The sequence below is a fragment of the Chiloscyllium plagiosum genome, unplaced genomic scaffold (assembly GCF_037043375.1).
Source record: "Chiloscyllium plagiosum isolate Xiang-an unplaced genomic scaffold, Cpla_swu_hap1 HiC_scaffold_7, whole genome shotgun sequence".
NCBI classification, from domain to species: domain Eukaryota; kingdom Metazoa; phylum Chordata; class Chondrichthyes; order Orectolobiformes; family Hemiscylliidae; genus Chiloscyllium; species Chiloscyllium plagiosum.
In genome coordinates, this window is record NW_028270145.1 from 37174706 (window position 1) to 37192773 (window position 18068).

Genomic DNA, 18068 nt, shown 5'->3' on the forward strand with positions numbered 1-18068 from the left:
TTACTCGAATTTACAGTTATCCTATTTACAGTTCCCTTTATTAACCATCCAGTCTCTTATTATTTAGCTGTGGCTTCAGCAGAACCCACCTACTGAGTGGGTGCCCTGTTATACTATAGCAAATGAACCTTTTTTAATCCCAGTTTATGGGGTTACCGTTGTCCATTTGACTGTCCTGTCTCTGGGGAAGCTGTCTGCATCCCCATGGTGAGCACAAACTGCTGGACCCTCGCTGGGCTGAGGTAGCTATCCAGGCTCTCACTGGTCATTTACCTGCTCTGGAGTCATTGAGCCAAGGCAAGGGTCCGCACCGTCCAGTTCTGTGTCTGACAATGGGACTGTCAGAGGATCGCAGCTCTCAGTTGTCTGTAGTTGTGGGGCAGTGGGTACCCCCTGGTTCTCACTGGGTGGAAGTGGACTTCGGGGTGTCCGTTGTTTCCTGGTTGGGAGGAAATGCCCTCCTCTTTATCTATGGCGCTCTGTCTCTTCTTCTGGTGGTGATGACATTCTGTGCGCCCGTCTTCCCCATCCGAAGAGCTGGCCGCCCCTCCCTCGTGCAGTTGTCTTTTCCTCCTTTGCTGGGAGGCTTTGGGGGCCTGGCCGGATTTTCTCTTCCTGTTTTTAACAGGTATCCACTCCTATGTCTGCTCGATTACCTTCTCCTCCATTGCTTCCATCTGCCCAGCTAGAGCTAGGATCAGCTGCTGTGTCTTTCCGCTGGTTGCTGCCACCTCCACTCCAGCCTGTTCTTCTTTCTGGGTGCCACCAGACTCTGTTTCCCTGCTGTCTGGGTGCACATTACTGGTCTTTGGGGGTCCACGGCTCACATTGCCACCTCCAGCCATCTGTGCGTAAGTGGGGCCCCCCCGTCTTGGGCAGGTCTTGTACATGTGGCTCGCCTCTCTGCACAGATTGCAGCTCTTTGCTTCCTGATAGTCCTTAGTCAGGTGACCCTCCTGTTTGCAGTTCTTGCAGATGGTCACCTTGCAGTCCGCCGCCACGTGTCCCGACTTCCCGCAGGTTCGGCACACTTTCGGCTGCCCTGCATATGTTAGGTAGCCTCTGTTCCCTCCAATTGCGAAGCTCGAGGGTGGGTGGAGAATGTTCCCATTGCCATCGACCCTCGGAGTCACCCTGACCTGCCGCTTACTGGTCCAGATCCCAAAGGGGTCGATCACATCGGTGGCTTCTCCCTCAACTTGGACGTACCTTCCCAGGAAGGTCAGGACATCAGCCGCTGGAACATAGGGGTTGTACATATGGATTGTAACAACCCGATTCCTCTGTGCAGGAAGCACTCACAATGGGGTTGCCGACAAGATGGAAAACAGCGGCTCCCCTTCCTTCTCCTTGAAGACCTTCAGGAGCTGTTCGCACTGCTTCACACTTCTGAAGGTCACATCAAAGTAGCCTGCCCCAGGGAAATCCTGCAGGCAGTACATGTCCGCTGCAGCGAACCCACAGCATCCCAGCAGTGTTTTCTTAATAAACAGGATGCGATCCACTGGTGTACGACCCTCTACCTTCTTCACAGTCACCCGGACTGTGTTTTGAACCCCCTGCCCAGGGCTGCGGGCAGCTGTTGAGGCCATAGCTCTGAGGTTGGCTGGTCCCTGAATTGGCATTAGGCCGAAGCCAGCATGAAGATCCACCAATAGCAGGTCAGCACAACCAAGCGATCCTCCAACATCCAATCACAATCCAGCGCTGATCTCCACTAGCTCTGATGAGTCGCAACTCGATCCCTGTCCTGATAAGAACAGACACTTGATCTTAGCCAAAAGGCCGAGAAGCGATCGGGAACAGCCATTCGTGAGAAGGCAAATGGAATATTGGCCTTTATTACAAGGAAGATGCAGCATTCACACAGGGAAGCCTTGCTACAACTATACATATATGGTGAGCTCACGCTGAATAGTGTGCACAGTTTGGGTCTCCTTATTTAAGGAGGGATATATTTGCAGTGGAACAATCTAAAGAACGTTCTCTGAGCTGATATCTGAGATGTCTTGTGAGGAACTGTTGAGAAAGTTGGGCCTGGAGTTTTATAAGAATGGAAGGTGAGCTCATTGAAGCTTATAATATTCTGAGGAGGTTTGACAGTATAGATGTGAAGAGGATATTTTGTTGGGAAATCAAGAATTAGGAGGCCACAATTTAAAAATAAGAATCTCACATTTAAGGTTGAGATGGAGAAACATTTCTTCTGAAAATTATTAGTCTTTGGAATTCTCTTCCTCAGAGGGCAGTAATTGAATGCATTCAAAATCAAATTAGACAAAATTTTGAAGATTGATATAGTTGTACATTAAGGGGACTGAATGGGAACAAGTTATGGCAACAATCTGAGAGATGAATTGCGGAAAAGGCTTGAGGGACCAAATAGACTAATCCTGCTCCTACTTAGAATTTTGATGAGCAATGCTAATTTTTTTGCCTGCCATCAATTCCTTCAGGATGTCCGAGGCGATGGCAAATGGTATTATTTTGATGAAGTGGCTCCTCGAGGAGTCAAAAATGACAGTTTTGTCCATGCAGCCTCCTAATGTTCTCGTAATCTGAATCATACTGAGTGACATCAATGCTTGACAGTCAACCTCAAGTGGAGATAGTGGGGTGCCCTTCCCCGAGCCCCCTTTCAATAAGCCACATGTCTTCTCACTTGAAGATCAGTCCCACTGGTGTTTTGTCACTTTGAATTTGTATGGTAACTGTATAGAAACAATAAGTTAATACTGATGCTCAGAATTTAATTGTGTTGTCTGATCAACATTTTCATAGTCATACTATATTAAAGTGCAGGGCACTTGTGGTAGTATCCCTATATTTGAGCCAGGAGTCCTGGGTCCAACTCTCACTTGTTCCAAAGATGTGTAATAACATAAACAGAAATTTATGGAAAAACTGAACAGGTCAGGCAACATCTGAAAAAGATGAGAAGGCAGAGTTAATGTTTCTGGTCCAATGATCCTTCTTCAGGACATTTTTTTTGAGTTTTTACAGCAATTTCTGTTTTTGTTTCTGATTTCCAGCATCTGCAGTTCTTTGTTTTTTTTTGTGTGAACAAGTTGATTAGAAAATATATAATTGTGTTGGGCTTTTGCGGTACAGTAGTAATATCCCGACCACAAAGCCAAGTGACCCCATGTTCAAATTCCACTTAGTCCAGAACTGTCAATCTCTCTGAACAGGCTAATTTAAAAGAAAATTTGATAATTCAGTGTACCACATGGCTTGCAAATTTTTATTGTATTTTATGAAATGCTGTCAAATAACTGATTTTATTTTTATTTGAGAATTTGCATAACCTTCATTTATTTGATAAATTTGCATAATTTTTAGTTAATCTTTACAGCTGGGTCTTATTGTGAGCGCAGCTTATCTTGAATGATCCAGGAGTTCCATTTCAAAACATGAATTGCACATTGGAAATAAATAGAGATGAGCTGAAAATGTGTTGCTGGAAAAGCGCAGCAGGTCAAGCAGCATCCAAGGAGCAGGAGAATCGACGTTTCGGGCAGGAGAATTTGCCAAAGTAGATTTTTATCTTGTTGGTGTATCATTTGTGGAGAGCCAGAATGCACGACTTTGTGTAAGGAATTAAAAAGCCAAAGAAATTACCAAGCTTTTTGTGTTGCCATTCGTTTATAAAGATTATTGGTTAAAAATTAAATGCAAATTTAGAAGCTTATTGTATAATTGCCCCAGAGTATTATGCCCCCAGAGTATTCTGAGCACAGAAGGGCTCATGCCCGAAACGTCGATTCTCCTGCTCCTTGGATGCTGCCTGATCTGTGCTTTTCCAGCAACACATTTTCAGCTATGATCTCCAGCATCTGCAGTCCTCACTTTCTCCAATAAATAGAGATGACTCAAGGTAGTTAGAGCTTGCCCACCTTTAATGAAATTAGAAAATAAGCAACGTATTTGTTTTTGAAGAGACTTAAATTTACTACGTTTGTAAGTAATGCAGAATGTATTAGGGAGAGGCACTAAATATTTTATGGAAGTAGTGTTTGTCTCATCTACTACTGAGAGAGCTACATCAGAAGAGACTTGTTATTTAAATGTCCCTGGTTTCAGCTAACATCTGAAATCTAAATCTGCTTCACAGCTCACACTGATAAAGCAATCTTTAAACTTTTATTATAACTGAAATTTGCTCATTTGTTTGGATGCATGCTTCATATCTGTTCGTAACGGATGATGGCACGGGTGATTTTACATTTTAGTTTGCAATAGCAATCAAATGGATTTGGAATTAAGAATTTGATCATTACAACATGTCTTAATGTACAATATGTGTTGGGCTATGAAATCATTGGGTTACAGTGGCTTTTATTTCCATCATCCTTGGCATCTACCCCACAAGGTGAACCTTGACCACGAGAGAATTTCAAAGGAAAGATTCCAGAATAAACCCAGTCTTCTGGGCTAAATCCGCCTTTAAATTATCACCAAAACCTGAAAGATATGAAGAAAAACTGTATTTGAAGAATTTAAAGAAACAAGGTTTTGTTTGGAAGTCGCTCTGTTGAAACTTTGTCAACTTGTCAAGGTGAGTGAAATTGAATAGAAATTTAACTACACTGGATAGATTGCATATAATTGTGGTCTTAATGCAGATAAGTTATTTGTGCTACTTATTAGTTTGAAAAGCATCTTGACTTGGTCTCGTGACCTCATGGAACAACAGGATTTTAATATGAAATCGCAAATGATTTTTTTAATATGCTGAATAAATATCTAGTTGTATACCTTGTTTTTGTTGACTATCAGAAATTTAGGTTGCTTCTCTCCCTGATGATACAATCTGACTTGGTCAAAGCTGTTTGTCTATCTCTTTCTTGTCGCCCTCCGAAGCAGATTTTGTGTATACCGTGTCCAGCAGTTTGGGATAAAATAGCACGAATCATAAAATCCATATTGAATACTGTTAACATAGTGACCCTAGTTGATTCCCAGTTCAAACAAGGAGAATTTGCCAAAGTAGATTTTTATCTTGTTGGTGTATCATTTGTGGAGAGCCAGAATGCACGACTTTGTGTAAGGAATTAAAAAGCCAAAGAAATTACCAAGCTTTTTGTGTTGCCATTTGTTTATAAAGATTATTGGTTAAAAATTAAATGCAGATTTAGAAGCTTATTGTATAATTGCCCCAGAGTATTATGTCCCCAGAGTATTCTGAGCACAGCCTCAGAAGTAGCTTCTCCAACAGTCACACCCAACACAGTTTATTTATGGTTTGGAGATGCTGGTGTTGGACTGGGGTGTACAAAGTTAAAAATCACACAACACCAGGTTATAGTCCAACAGGTTTAATTGGAAGCACACTAGCTTTCGGAGCGCGCTCCTTCATCAGGTGGTTGTGAAGGACACAATTATAAGACACAGACTCAATGTTTCGTTTCAAATAGAAGATGCTGACACGAGGTGCTGTTCTTTAAGCTTCTTGGAACAGTGAACAAAGTTAAAAATCACACAATACCAGGTTGAGGTCCAACAGGTTTAATTGGAAGCACTAGCTTTTAGAGCGCCACTCCTTCATCAGGTGGTTGTGGAGTACAGCACCTCGTGTCAGCATCTTCTATTTGGCACGTAACATTGAGTCTGGAAAGCTGTAAAATTCAACGATTCCAGGTCAAAACCATTGCCCCCATTTCTTTGCCTGCAGACTGCTATTGTTTATGATTGTGATTTTGCCGTTTCTACTAATTCAAGCTCACCTTTTGTTTACTTAGCTTCCCAGTTTGCATCCTCCATTGCCTGACATAGCATCTCTATTGTTATATACCTGTAAAAGCAGAATACTGTGGATGCTGGGAATTTGAAATCGAAACAAAGTACTAAAGAAACTCAGCCGGTCTGACAGTATTGGTGGAGAAAGAAAAACCGTAAATGTTTCAAATCCAGTGTGACTCTTATTTGGAACAAGAACAGAAGTCATATTGGACTCAATCTTAACTCTGTTTCTGTTTCCACAGATGCTGGCAGACCTGAGTTTAGAGTCATAGAGATATACAGCATGGAAACAGACCATTCGGTCCAACCCGTCCATGCCGACCATTATATCCCAACCCAATCTAGTCCCACTTGCCAGCACCCGGCCCATATCCCTCCAAACCCTTCCTATTCATATACCCATCCAAATGCCTCTTAAATGTTGCAATTGTACCAGCATCCACCACATATTCTGGCAGCTCATTCCATACACGTACCACCCTCTGCATGAAAACGTTGCCCCTTAGGTCTCTTTTATATCTTTTCCCTCTCACCCTAAACCTATGCCCTCCAGTTCTCCCCAACCCCAGGAAAAAGACTTTGCCTATTTATCCTATCCATGCCCCTCATAATTTTGTAACCCTCTATAAGGTCACCCCTCAGCCTCCGACGCTCCAGGGAAAACAGCCCCAGCCTGTTCAGCCTCTCCCTGTAGCTCAGATCCTCCAACCCTGGCAACATCCTTGTAAATCTTTTCTGAACCCTTTCAAGTTTCACAACGTCTTTCCGATAGAAAGGAGACCAGAATTGCACGCAATATTCCAACAGTGGCCTAACCAATGTCCTGTACAGCCGCAACATGACCTCCCAACTCCTGTACTCAGTACTCTGACCAATAAAGGAAAGCATACCAAACGCCGCCTTCACTATCCTATCTACCTGCGATTCGACTTTCAAGGAGCTGTGAACCTGCACTCCAAGGTCTCTTTGTTCAGCAACACTCTCTAGGACCTTACCATTAAGTGTATAAGTCCTGCTAAGATTTGCTTTCCCAAAATGCAGCACCTCGCATTTATCTGAATTAAACTCCATCTGCCACTTCTCAGCCCATTGGCCCATCTGGTCCAGATCCTGAGTTTCTTGAGCAATGACTTTTATTTCATCCATTTGGTCATTTAATCTCTTAATGCTCACTTTCCTGTTTGCCTTTCACTCTTTCACAGATCTTCCCTCCCTGTTCCTTTGCCTGCCTTTGTACGTACATTTAAAAAAAGCTATTACATCTCAAACTCATAAGCCTAATAAAAGGCTTTTGATATGAAATATTGGCTTTGTTTTCCTCGTGTGTTTTTGTTATAGCAGTATTGAAATATTTGAAGTTTGTCACTTAACACGCACCTTAATCCAATTTGCATCCACTTTCTCTTCCCTCTGTAATGTAGAGCACGCTAACTTGTTATACATTTTAAACTTCTTTGAAATAATCCTCTATGTTTCTACTCATTATTATAAATGGAGATAGTTAAAATGTTGTGATAAAATATACTCTGGCTCTAGACATTGTTTGGCTCATGTATGCTCATTAAAAATAATGCTGTGTGGTACAAAGTTGTAAAATTTATTTTCTGGAAACTTTTACATTTCAGTGCGTAGATCCAGTTAAACTGGAAGCGTCTTAGTGAGTGAGGAAGCATAAAGTAAAGAATGAAGGTAGTTAAGGAAATGTAGAATATGATCTTGCAGGGTCAGTGCTGACAGTGGTTGTTTCAGCAGTATGACCTGTTAATACATGTCTATAATTTTGTTTGTAATTTCAGCAGTAGTTGAGAAATTTTGACATTGGAAGTTTTAAAAAGTATGTAAGTGCTTTAATTTCATATTCCTAATCTGAGAAGTTCCAATTTTGAAAGTTATTTTTCAAACAGTTGAACATCAGAGTGCAGATGTAGGGGAAATAAAAGTATGCTTGTGATGCTAAGATGTGCTGCTGTCGCCACTGATATTTTATGACTGACAAGAAGTGATTACGAACCTAGTTCTTGAACAGTAGTCAGAAATACATTGAGTACATGATTCATGTGTTGTTTCTACTTAGGTATATATGATTTAGGAGTAGGAGTGGCATCTTTTGCCTACTGAGCTATTCCCAAGATTGATGCTGATCTAACTGCTTTGTGGCACCTGTTCCATCTATCCCCAGTCATCTTTCATCTTGCTAATCAAAAATCTATCTACCTTTGCCTCAAAGATGTTCAAAGACTGCCTTTTGACCACCCTTTTGAGGAAGAATATTCCAAAGATTCTCCACACAGAAAATTCTCCTCATTTTTGAGCCTTAAATGGGCGATCCCTATTTTTAATATCCTTTCCACATCCACTCTGTCGTGTCTACTCAACACATTTGCAACAGTATTTCCTAATAGATTGGCAGTGTTGAGTGACTGCAATTACAACAGTTTATTTCAAAACTTGCTTAGAAGGAGATTTGATAATTGTGATGCACAAGACTTTGTAGCTGCTACTGTAATTCTGCAATGGGTCTGTAAATGGAATATGTTCGTTTTATTTCATGATTCTTGTATGTAATTCCTGTTAAGATGATCATGGGTGCATTTTACAGGAAGCTCAATAAGTATGTGAGGGACAGCAGGATAGAAGGATATATTGGGTGAGGTAAAGAAAGGTGAAAGCTCCTGTGGAGCATAAACAGTGGCACTACCCTATCAGGCTGACTGACTTGCTCATGTTGTAAATTGCAAAGCAATGATAAGGTTGCATGAAAGGCATGTTTCCTAATATTAAGTAAATTCAAATGACTGTGATTGAGACATTCTAAGAAGTCAGAAAGGATTGTGGTTCTACATGGGATAACAGTGGTTATGATGGAAATATTCAGAAGATCAGGCAATGTTTATGGAAATAAGATATAAATATTTCACCTCAATGGCCCTCCAAACCTAAAGAAAGATAGAAATGTGATAGGTTTTACTCAAGTGAATGCAGCAAAGAACAGAAGTGGGGTAGAACAAAGGAAAGATTAATTGACAAAATATTTTATAGTTCATATGCCAATGGGAGTGATGGGTAAAACAGAACTAAAGGTGGGTCTCTGGACACATTCAGGGTCTCGATTGAAGGAGGACCTCTCGGACTGCCTTTCAGGGGATTGGGGTGTGGGGGGACTTGTGTCTTCTGTGAAGGTGAGCTCACTGGAAGCAAGAGTCCTTTATGTAGGTCTCAGAGGATTAATGTAAGTAGGAAGAGAAGAGGAAGAGAAGTTGTCAAGATGGGAAGCAATAAGTTCAATGGGCTGGACAAGATCATCCCATTTGAATTTTGGGGAGGAGGTAGTTGGGGATTGTTAGGAAGGGAATGGGTTCATGGTCCATGTTGGGGAGGTCAGAGAAGGTCCTAGAGCTTGCATTTGGTCTATGATAAGTAGAGGTCATGCCAATCAATTAGGCCAATTGTCAGATTTCCAGCCTCTCCAGTATATTGCTTTCGTATTATTTGTTATGCTTGCATTATCTTTGTTAACTAAGCAATCTGTCAAAAGCTTAAAATGCAGTCAGAATAATGAGGTTGTTTTAAAACCAGCATATTGTTTTTTCTGATAGACTCCAAGTGCCTGGGCAGAAGAGAACTCTGAAAAGAAGAAGGGATCCCACAAACGCTCAGCATCCTGGGGAAGCAATGACCAGTTGAAAGAGGTCAGAAATCCATTATTCTTTGAGCATTCAAGGCAAAAGGAGTTTCTTAATGCATTTTGAAACTCAACCTTGAACTTTGTACTTTTAAAACTGCATTCAGCAACATTTGTCAGGGCTGTGCATTGAACTTGGTTGATACTGGTAACTTAACTAATAGAGAGACAAATTGCAGAGAAATTCAGCAAGGACAGGTAGCATCTGTGGAAAGAGTGGAGTCTTCAGCTTGATGTTCTGGAAAAGGATCACTGGATTCCAAGTGTTAACTCTGCTTTCTCCTCACAGATGCTGCTAGACTTGCTGAGTTTTTCTAGCAATTATTTGTTTTGTTTCAGATCTTCACCTGTAGTTCTTTCATTTTACCCAACAAATCAATATCAGAATGCAGCAAATAGGAGCAGGAGTTGGACCCTCAAGTGAGCTTTGCCTTTAAGTAAGATCATGGACCTTCACTTTCCCACCTGATCTCCACACTTATTGATTTAAATAAGCAGTAGACTAGCATTGGGATCAGAGACAATATGGGTTGTGTTACAAAACAGTTGCATACACTGTTATAAGAATAGAAGGAGGAATTAACCTAGAATATGACCATGACCAAATGCACACTTATGGACCAAAACCTACCACGTCCCTAGTCAAGCTGTTCCAGTATAGTTGCAATGTGGAAAATTGCCAAGATATGTCCTCTACACACAGTAGGACAAATCCAATCTGACCAATTTTATTACCCCATCAATCCAGTTTTGATAATCAGTAAAGTGCTGGAAGGTCTTATCAGTCCGATCAAGTAGCACTTGTTTAACATTGAACTGTTCAGTGATGCTTATTTTGGATTCCGCTCAGTTCCTAACCTTATGGGGAGGAAAGGTGGCTCAGTGGTTAGCACCAGGGACCTAGGTTCGATTCCAACTCTGTTTGCAGTTTGTACATTCTCCCTGTGTCTGCATGAGTTTTCTCTGGGTGTTTCAGTTTCCTCCCACAGTCCAAAGATGTGAAGGTTAGGTGGATTAGCCATGCTGTGTTGCCCATAGTGTACAGGGTTGTAGGCTAGTTGGATTAACCATGGGCAATGCAGGTTGCAGGGATACGTTCAGGGGCAGGTCTGGATAGGATGCTGTTTCGAGTGTTGGTGTAGACTTGATGGGCTGAATGGCCTGCTTACATGCTGTAGGGATTCTGATTGTTGTTACAGAATGGTTCAAATCTGGACAAAAAAGCTGAATTCCAGAGGTGAGGCAAGAGTGCCCTTGACATCGAAGTCACATTTGACAGTGTGCTTTCAAGGAGCCCTAGCAAAACTCATGTCAATGAATCAGGAAAATTCACTGCTGGTTTGAGTCGTATCTGGTAAATAGGAAGATGTTGATCTTGGAGGTTAGTCATCTAAGTTTCATGTCATCTCTGCAGGAGTTATCATTGTAGTGTTCTGGACCCAATCATCTTTACCTGATTCATTAATGACCACTTCCCCTCCATATGAAGATCAGAAGCAGGGATATTCACTGATGAATTACACTGTAGCACCATTTATGACTCTTCAGATACTGAATTAGCCTATATCCAAATGTAGCAAGACCTGGACAATATCTAGGTGTGGGCTAATGGGTGGCAAGTATCATTCAGATCTCACAAATACCAGGCACTGACTTTCTCTAGTAAAAGGTAACATAACTATTACCCTTTAGTAATGCCTTCACATGACATTACTATCACAGAATTCCTCACTGTCAACATCCTGGGGCTTACTGTTTGCCAGACACTCAACTCTACTATAAATACATATAAATACTATATAAATGGAAGATTGGCCTTTACTTCAAAAGAAAATGAGAATATGAAAGTAGTGAGATCTTGTCAGAACACACCTGGAATATTGAGAGCAATTTTGGTCCCCTTACCGGAGGAAAGATATACTAACATTGGAAGTACTCCAGAGAAGATTCACGAGGGTGATCCTGGGTATGGCAAAATTTTGTGAGGAAAGATTGAGTAGATTGGGCTTGTACCCATTGGAGTTTAGAAGAATGAGAAGAGACCTTACTAAAGCTTAAGATTCTGAGAGGGGTCTTGACAGATAAGATGCAGAGAGTTTATTTGTGATTGCTGGAAAGTCATGAACCAGAGGACATAATCAGAGTAAGGAGGAATTTTGTCTCGCAGGACAGTAGTCAGTCTATGGAATTGCTGACCTGGTGTTTGATTTTTAACTTTGTACACCCCAGTCCAACACCGGCATCTCCAAATCACTGTACAGACAAAGCAGGAGAAATCCAACCTGGCCAATTATCTGCCCAACAGTCTATTATTGATAATCAGTGAAGTGATAGAAGTGCTATCAAGCAGCACCTCTTGAGGCTTCAAATTCATTTAAACAGCTACATTTATTACAATAAAGAGGAGAAAACAAAGCTGTGTATTGGTAGGAGACCATTAGAACAGTCTCAATGCAAGCATCAAAACCAAGTTTAATCTGTTTCCAAACACTATCCATTTTAGAGACTCAATCACAGAGAAATATTGTTCTGATCTCTGCTGTTTAAACCTTGACTTAACTGATGCTTTGCCAATTTCTTGTCTTGAACTGTGGAGGCAGTTTTACACTTCTGAACCCACCAGCATGAACTTTTCTCAATGCTGATGGCCTAATCTTTCTCAATTCTCACAACGTGGAGAATTCTCTGCAAACTGACCTGTCTCAAACTCAGCAGAAAAGAAATCAATTTTAACAAAGTGACTAGTTCTCTTGATCGACTTGAACACCTTTAGGAGAAATCATTCTACCTTATGAACTAAGCTATGAATCCTCTGTTCTGAAGTCAAAACTAAACAACCTGTCTTGATGTGTTAATTCTTCTTGTCATAAATCATTATCCATTTATCTACTAATACTATAGTCTAACTCCGTCTGATTTTGGACAGTTGCTGGCCTAGTGATATTATCACTAGACTGTTAATCCAGAGATCCAGGTAATGTTTCAGAGACTCTGTTCAAATCCTGCCGCAACAGACGGTAGAATTTAAATTAAATTAACAGCTGGAATTAGAGTCTAATGAAGATCATGAATCCATTGTCAGTTATGGGAGGGGACACCCATCTGCTTTACTGATGTCATTTAGGGAAGGAAATTTCCATCCTTGTCTGGTCTACATGTGACTCTAGACCCATAACAATGTGCTGGACTCTCAGCTGCCCTCTGGGCAATTAGGAATGAGCAATAAATACTATCCTAGTAAGCAATGCCCTCATTCCATGAATGAATTAAAAGAAAACCCAGGCCCTCAATAATTACATTCTTTCTGTTTTAAATGACTTTCTGACCATCTTAAAAAAAGACCTTCACAGTACTAAACCCATGTCCATCTGTTTCAAAATCCAACCCCAAGATCCAAATAGGAGAATAAGTAAGTTATTCAGCCCTTCAAGCCTGCTAACCTGTTCTGAGAGGTCATGACTGATCAGACTGTGGTCTTAACGTTCCTGTCCACTCAAGTTATTCCAGGGTAGTGACTTGAATTGAATTGAATTTATTGTCATATGTATCAAGACACAGTGAAAAAGCTTTGTATTGTGAATTGAAGGAAATTCTGGATTTACATACTAATCACTCAAACCCTCCGTCTCCATTCTAAGTGATTAAAGACCTAACAGCCATCTAGGTTTGTCTAATATATCTCATCAGTTGTATGATAGTTTGATCTTTTACTATAAATTCTGTCCCATGATCCTGTCCCACTAGCTACCTGACGAAGGAGCAGCAGTCAAATTTATACTTCCAAGTAAATCTGTTAGACTAGAAACTGGTGTCGTATAATTTTCAACTTTCTCCACCCCAGTCCAACACCGGCACCTCCACGTCATGATTAAACTTGTCAGATTGGATGGGGGAAGCAAAATCAGTATGCGGTGGCGATTTCTGTTCAGTGCTCCCTGCAAAAAGCTCGAGTGCCATGTGTGCAAGCTAAGGTCTGTTTGATTAGATTCCCTACAGTGTGTAAACAGGCCCTTCGGCCCAAGTCCACACCGACCCTCTGAAGAGTAACCCACCAAGACACATTTCCCTTTGACTAATGCACCTAACACTATGGGCAATCTAGCATCGCCAATTCACCTGACCTGCATATCTTTGGACTGTGGGAGGAAACCGGAGCACACGGAGGAAACCCATGCAGACACGGGGAGAATGTGCAAACTCCACACAGACAGTCGCCCGAGGCTGGGATCGAACCTGGGACCCTGGTGCTGTGAGGCAGCAGTGCTAACCACTGAGCTACATTGCCGCCCAATTGTTAAGCCTCCACAGTCAAAAGTGACTATCAGTGTCATTAGGCTTGTATATGAAGAATTAAATCAGGTGCAGCAGGGGAAATACCAATGGATCATGACACAGTGCGTTGGGCAAATTTGAGCAGATTTTATTCTCGAATCCTAAAATTTGAGACAAGTTATCGAACCTATTTTCCTTTGTTACCAGGCCTATAATTGATTACTTCCGATTTATTTAATCTCATAAAATAAGTGTTTAATTGCTTGTTTACCCCTAAAATTAATACAGCAAAACTCAGCATATTTCTCCATCATTCAACCCTGCTTGATTATTGTCTATAAACAGCATTTCCATGATCTCAGTGCAGGGGCCAGCCAAGTACTTGAAGACACTAATTTTTAATAAGGCAGAGCTCAGTGAATGTGTTTCAAAGAGTTTACTCCCCATTTTAAACCTTAAGCATTATTAAACTCTCATCTAATCTCATTAACATTTTCATTTCCAGATCGCCAAATTGCGTCAACAGCTTCAACGGAGCAAACAGAGTAGTCGACACCACAGAGAAAAAGAGAGACAATCTCCTTTCCATGGCAACCATGCAGCAATTATCCAATCACAGGTAAGATCTCTCGGACACCAGGTTATTTGTGACCCCCCGCAAATAGGTGTACTTTAGTTGCTGTGGTTCTGTTCGCTGAGCTGGAAGTTTTTGTTGCAAACATTTCGTCCCCTGTCTAGGTGACATCCTCAGTGCTTGGGAGCCTCCTGTGAAGCGCTTCTGTGGTGTTTCCTCGGCATTTATAGTGGTCTGTCCCTGCTACTTCCGGTTGTCAGTTTCAGCTGTCCGCTGTAGTGGCCGGTATATTGGGTCCAGGTCGATGTTTGTTGATGGAGTTTGTGGATGAGTGCCATGCTTCTAGGAATTCCCTGGCTGTTCTTTGTTTGGCTTGCCCTATAATGGTAGTGTTGTCCCAGTCGAATTCATGTTGCTTGTCGTCTGCGTGTGTGGCTACTAGGGATAGCTGGTCATGTCGTTTCGTGGCTAGTTGGTGTTCATGGATGCGGATCGTTAGCTGTCTTCCTGTTTGTCCTATATAGTGTTTTGTGCAGTCCTTGCATGGGATTTTGTACACTACATTAGTTTTGCTCATGCTGGGTATCGGGTCCTTCATTCTGGTGAGTTGTTGTCTGAGTGTGGCTGTTGGTTTGTGTGCTGTTATAAGTCCTAGTGGTCGCAGTAGTCTGGCTGTCAGTTCAGAGATGTTCTTGATGTATGGCAGTGTGGCTAGTCCTTTGGGTTGCGGCATGTCCTCGTTCCGTTGTCTTTCCCTTAGGTGTACTTTAGGTAAAGATAGAACAAAAATGAGGAGACTTGGAGAAAGCTTACTAAATATTTGTAAGAATTAAATATTGAATAGAAATCCAAAGAAAAGTCACATTGGACTCCATGTTTACTTCAATTCCCTCAGCACAGACGCTACTAGACCTAGTGAGTTCTTTTGCCGTCATTGCCTGTTTTTAAATTCCTCATCATCCCTCCCCATCTCTCCCCCTCCTCCACTTTCTTTATTCCACAACCTTCTCTCCTAATCTGGCTGTCAATATTTGCAACAAAATATTCTCAAACTGCTTCAAAACATTGTCAGGTATGAATTAAAATGAACCTGGCAATAGCTGTGTCACAGTAAGCATAAAATTTTATTTTGGTGTAACGTTGGCTAAAAGTGCAAAGATGGAAACAGTCAAATACTCCAACCTAAGCATATAAGACTTTGAGTCTCAAGGTGCATGAGAGGCAAAAAAAAACTGCAGATGCTGGAATCCAAAGGAGACAGACAGGAGGCTGGAAGAACACAGCAAGCCAGGTAGCATCAGGAGGTGAAGAAATCAACGTTTCGGGGTAATCCTTCTTCAGAACTGGGTGTGGATGTAAGGGGAGCTGCAGGTAAAGGGGATGGGGCGGGTTCAGGGTGATGAGGTGAGGATAGGTGAACATAGGTAGAGGGTACGACCTAGTTGGTCGATGAGAGGAATGAATCCAGTTAGTGGCTCGAAGGAAGGGTTGATGAGGGCAATGAAAGGGAGGGGGAAGTGGCATTAGTCAGAGAAAACAGACTTCTAGTTGTTATCCATAGCTTATTGTTTTCCTGGAACATTTCACTCACCTGAAGCTGTTGCTTGAGGGGCACCACTGTGCTGTGTCAAGAATGCAGTTTAGGTGGCCATCAAGTCCTGGAGTGAATTGTGAACCCAAAGCTTCTGGCTAAGAGACAGGGCTGCAACCTACTGACTACAAGACCTGCCTAACTATTGAAAGAAACTGATAAAATTTGAATAAAATTGACTGAATACAAAAGCAATGTGCTTCCTTGAAGGATCCTTGGGATTTGCTCCTCTAGATTGGATAAAACATGTCTCTTAAAGTGGTAATTGATATAACCATGTGTGACTCCATTATCTCAAATATGGCCACATGATTTTGTTTTGGACAAAGTAGAATTTCTTTCTAGTAGGTTTTTCTTAAAGAGTCGAACTGTTTCCAACTATTCTATACTTATTTGCAGCTTTAAGTAAGCTTCGACAATGAAATAATGAATGAATGGAGTTTTAATTCGCTCTGGAAATTTGAATGTGGTGATCAGCTAATTGAACTGAGATCAGATTGCACAAGAATGTTATGATCTATCCCCAAGCATTTGTCCGTTTTAACCACATGATAGCTCACTTGCCTCGTGGTCTTGAGGTTTGGGGTTCAAGCTTCTATCATGGTTTGTGTTCTGAACAAGGTTGGTGTCCCTTGAAATACACAGTGCAATGCATTGTTCCAGAGGTTGATTTCAGGTGAGATTTTCAGGTGATAGCATGTGTATTCCAATTGTTCACTTGAATTTTCAAGAAAGAGGGAGATATGGTGGGCGGCACGGTGGCACAGTGGTTAGCACTGCTGCCTCACAGCGCCAGAGACCCGGGTTCATTTCCCGCCTCAGGCGACTGACTGTGTGGAGTTTGCATGTTCTCCCCGTGTCTGCGTGGGTTTCCTCCGGATGCTCCGGTTTCCTCCCACAGTCCAAAGATGTGCAGGTCAGGTGAATTGGCCATGCTAAATTGCCCGAAGTGTTAGGTAAGGGGTAAATGTAGGGGTATGGGTGGGTTGCGCTTCGGCGGGGCGGTGTGGACTTGTTGGGCCGAAGGGCCTGTTTCCACACTGTAAGTAATCTAATGCTATCCTTGTCAGCATTCCTTCAACCAATTCCTGCACTGATCATTTTATTTCATTGCTGGAGAATCATGACTCTTGTATTGTATATATAATAATTTCAGAAGTAGTCCATTATAAAGTATTTGGGGGTATTTTAAAGCACTGCACCAATCATGTACTTTTATGGTTCAGCTACTGTCAAAATAAATGAAGTCATTGGGTGTCTAATTATTTGTGCAGAAATGTAAATAGCTAAACCTCATGATTTTTCAGCACTAACCTTTAACTAATTCCTTCAATTAATCTGTGAAGATCCATTTATCTCAAATGTCCCTTTTGGTCCCCAATTCCTTTGAATATGTTGTCATTTTGTTTTTTAAAATGTTCATCTTATCCACAACTTCATTTTGGAAATCCTCCAATCTGATTTTCATCTCTGTCACAGCACTGAGACACTCTAATTGAGGTCGCAAATGGCATCTGTTGTGAATGACTGTGGTACAGTTTTCACCTCACTTTCAAGTCAGTTGAGCCCACCAATTTCCCTAAGGTTCTGTCCTCTGCTCCCCTTTAGAATGAACATGCCCTTAATGGATTCCACTTGAAGAATGAGAATCAACTTCACCACCACCTCTCTGGGTCTTTCCACTTGCATCTTGTTGACAGGCAATTGTCCAGTATTAAGTCCTCAGTGGGCCTTAATTCCTCCAATTGCAAATTATGATTATCCAAGTAATTGGCAGGAGTTGAAGGCAGAGACTTAAATTCCACAGATTTCATCTGAGGTTGAATCAGTCTGCCATCCTACCTAACCCTGAGTTGCATGTCCAATCCCACATCGTCCTCTTCAAAAAGATTAAAAATCACATTAATTTTGTCCACCCCAGTCCAACACCAGCACCTCATCATCATGGCTTCAAAAAGATTACCATTTCCAGTCTGCACAACATTGCTCTCTTTTGATCCTGTCTCAACTTGTTGATGAAACTTTCACGCATGCTGTCATGATTCTTCCAGTGTTGTTCTTGGTGATCTCCCAACTACCATTCTTAAACTCCCAATCTACCATTCTATATATTATCAACTTTTCTGTTGATTATCTAAGTTGCAGCAAATTTTGTTCACCATATGCTGACCTGCATTCCTATCAAGTTTGTGTTCAAATCATTCCAT

The 18068-nt window shown here is 41.6% G+C and overlaps 1 protein-coding gene across 3 annotated transcripts in view; it reads left to right on the top strand.

Moving 5' to 3' along the window:
* LOC122551455 (protein FAM117B) overlaps positions 1–18068 on the top strand; it is a 236934-nt gene that overhangs the window by 93967 nt on the left and 124899 nt on the right. Inside the window, exons 3-4 of one of the 3 annotated variants that reach the window (XM_043693380.2) lie at positions 9339–9431; positions 14202–14315. The exons of 1 other annotated variant lie outside the window; for it this stretch is intronic. In XM_043693380.2, the coding sequence (XP_043549315.1) occupies positions 9339–9431; positions 14202–14315 (207 nt within the window). The remainder of the gene's footprint in view (positions 1–9338; positions 9432–14201; positions 14316–18068) is intronic. One more of the 3 variants, XM_087988934.1, reaches the window with a different exon arrangement.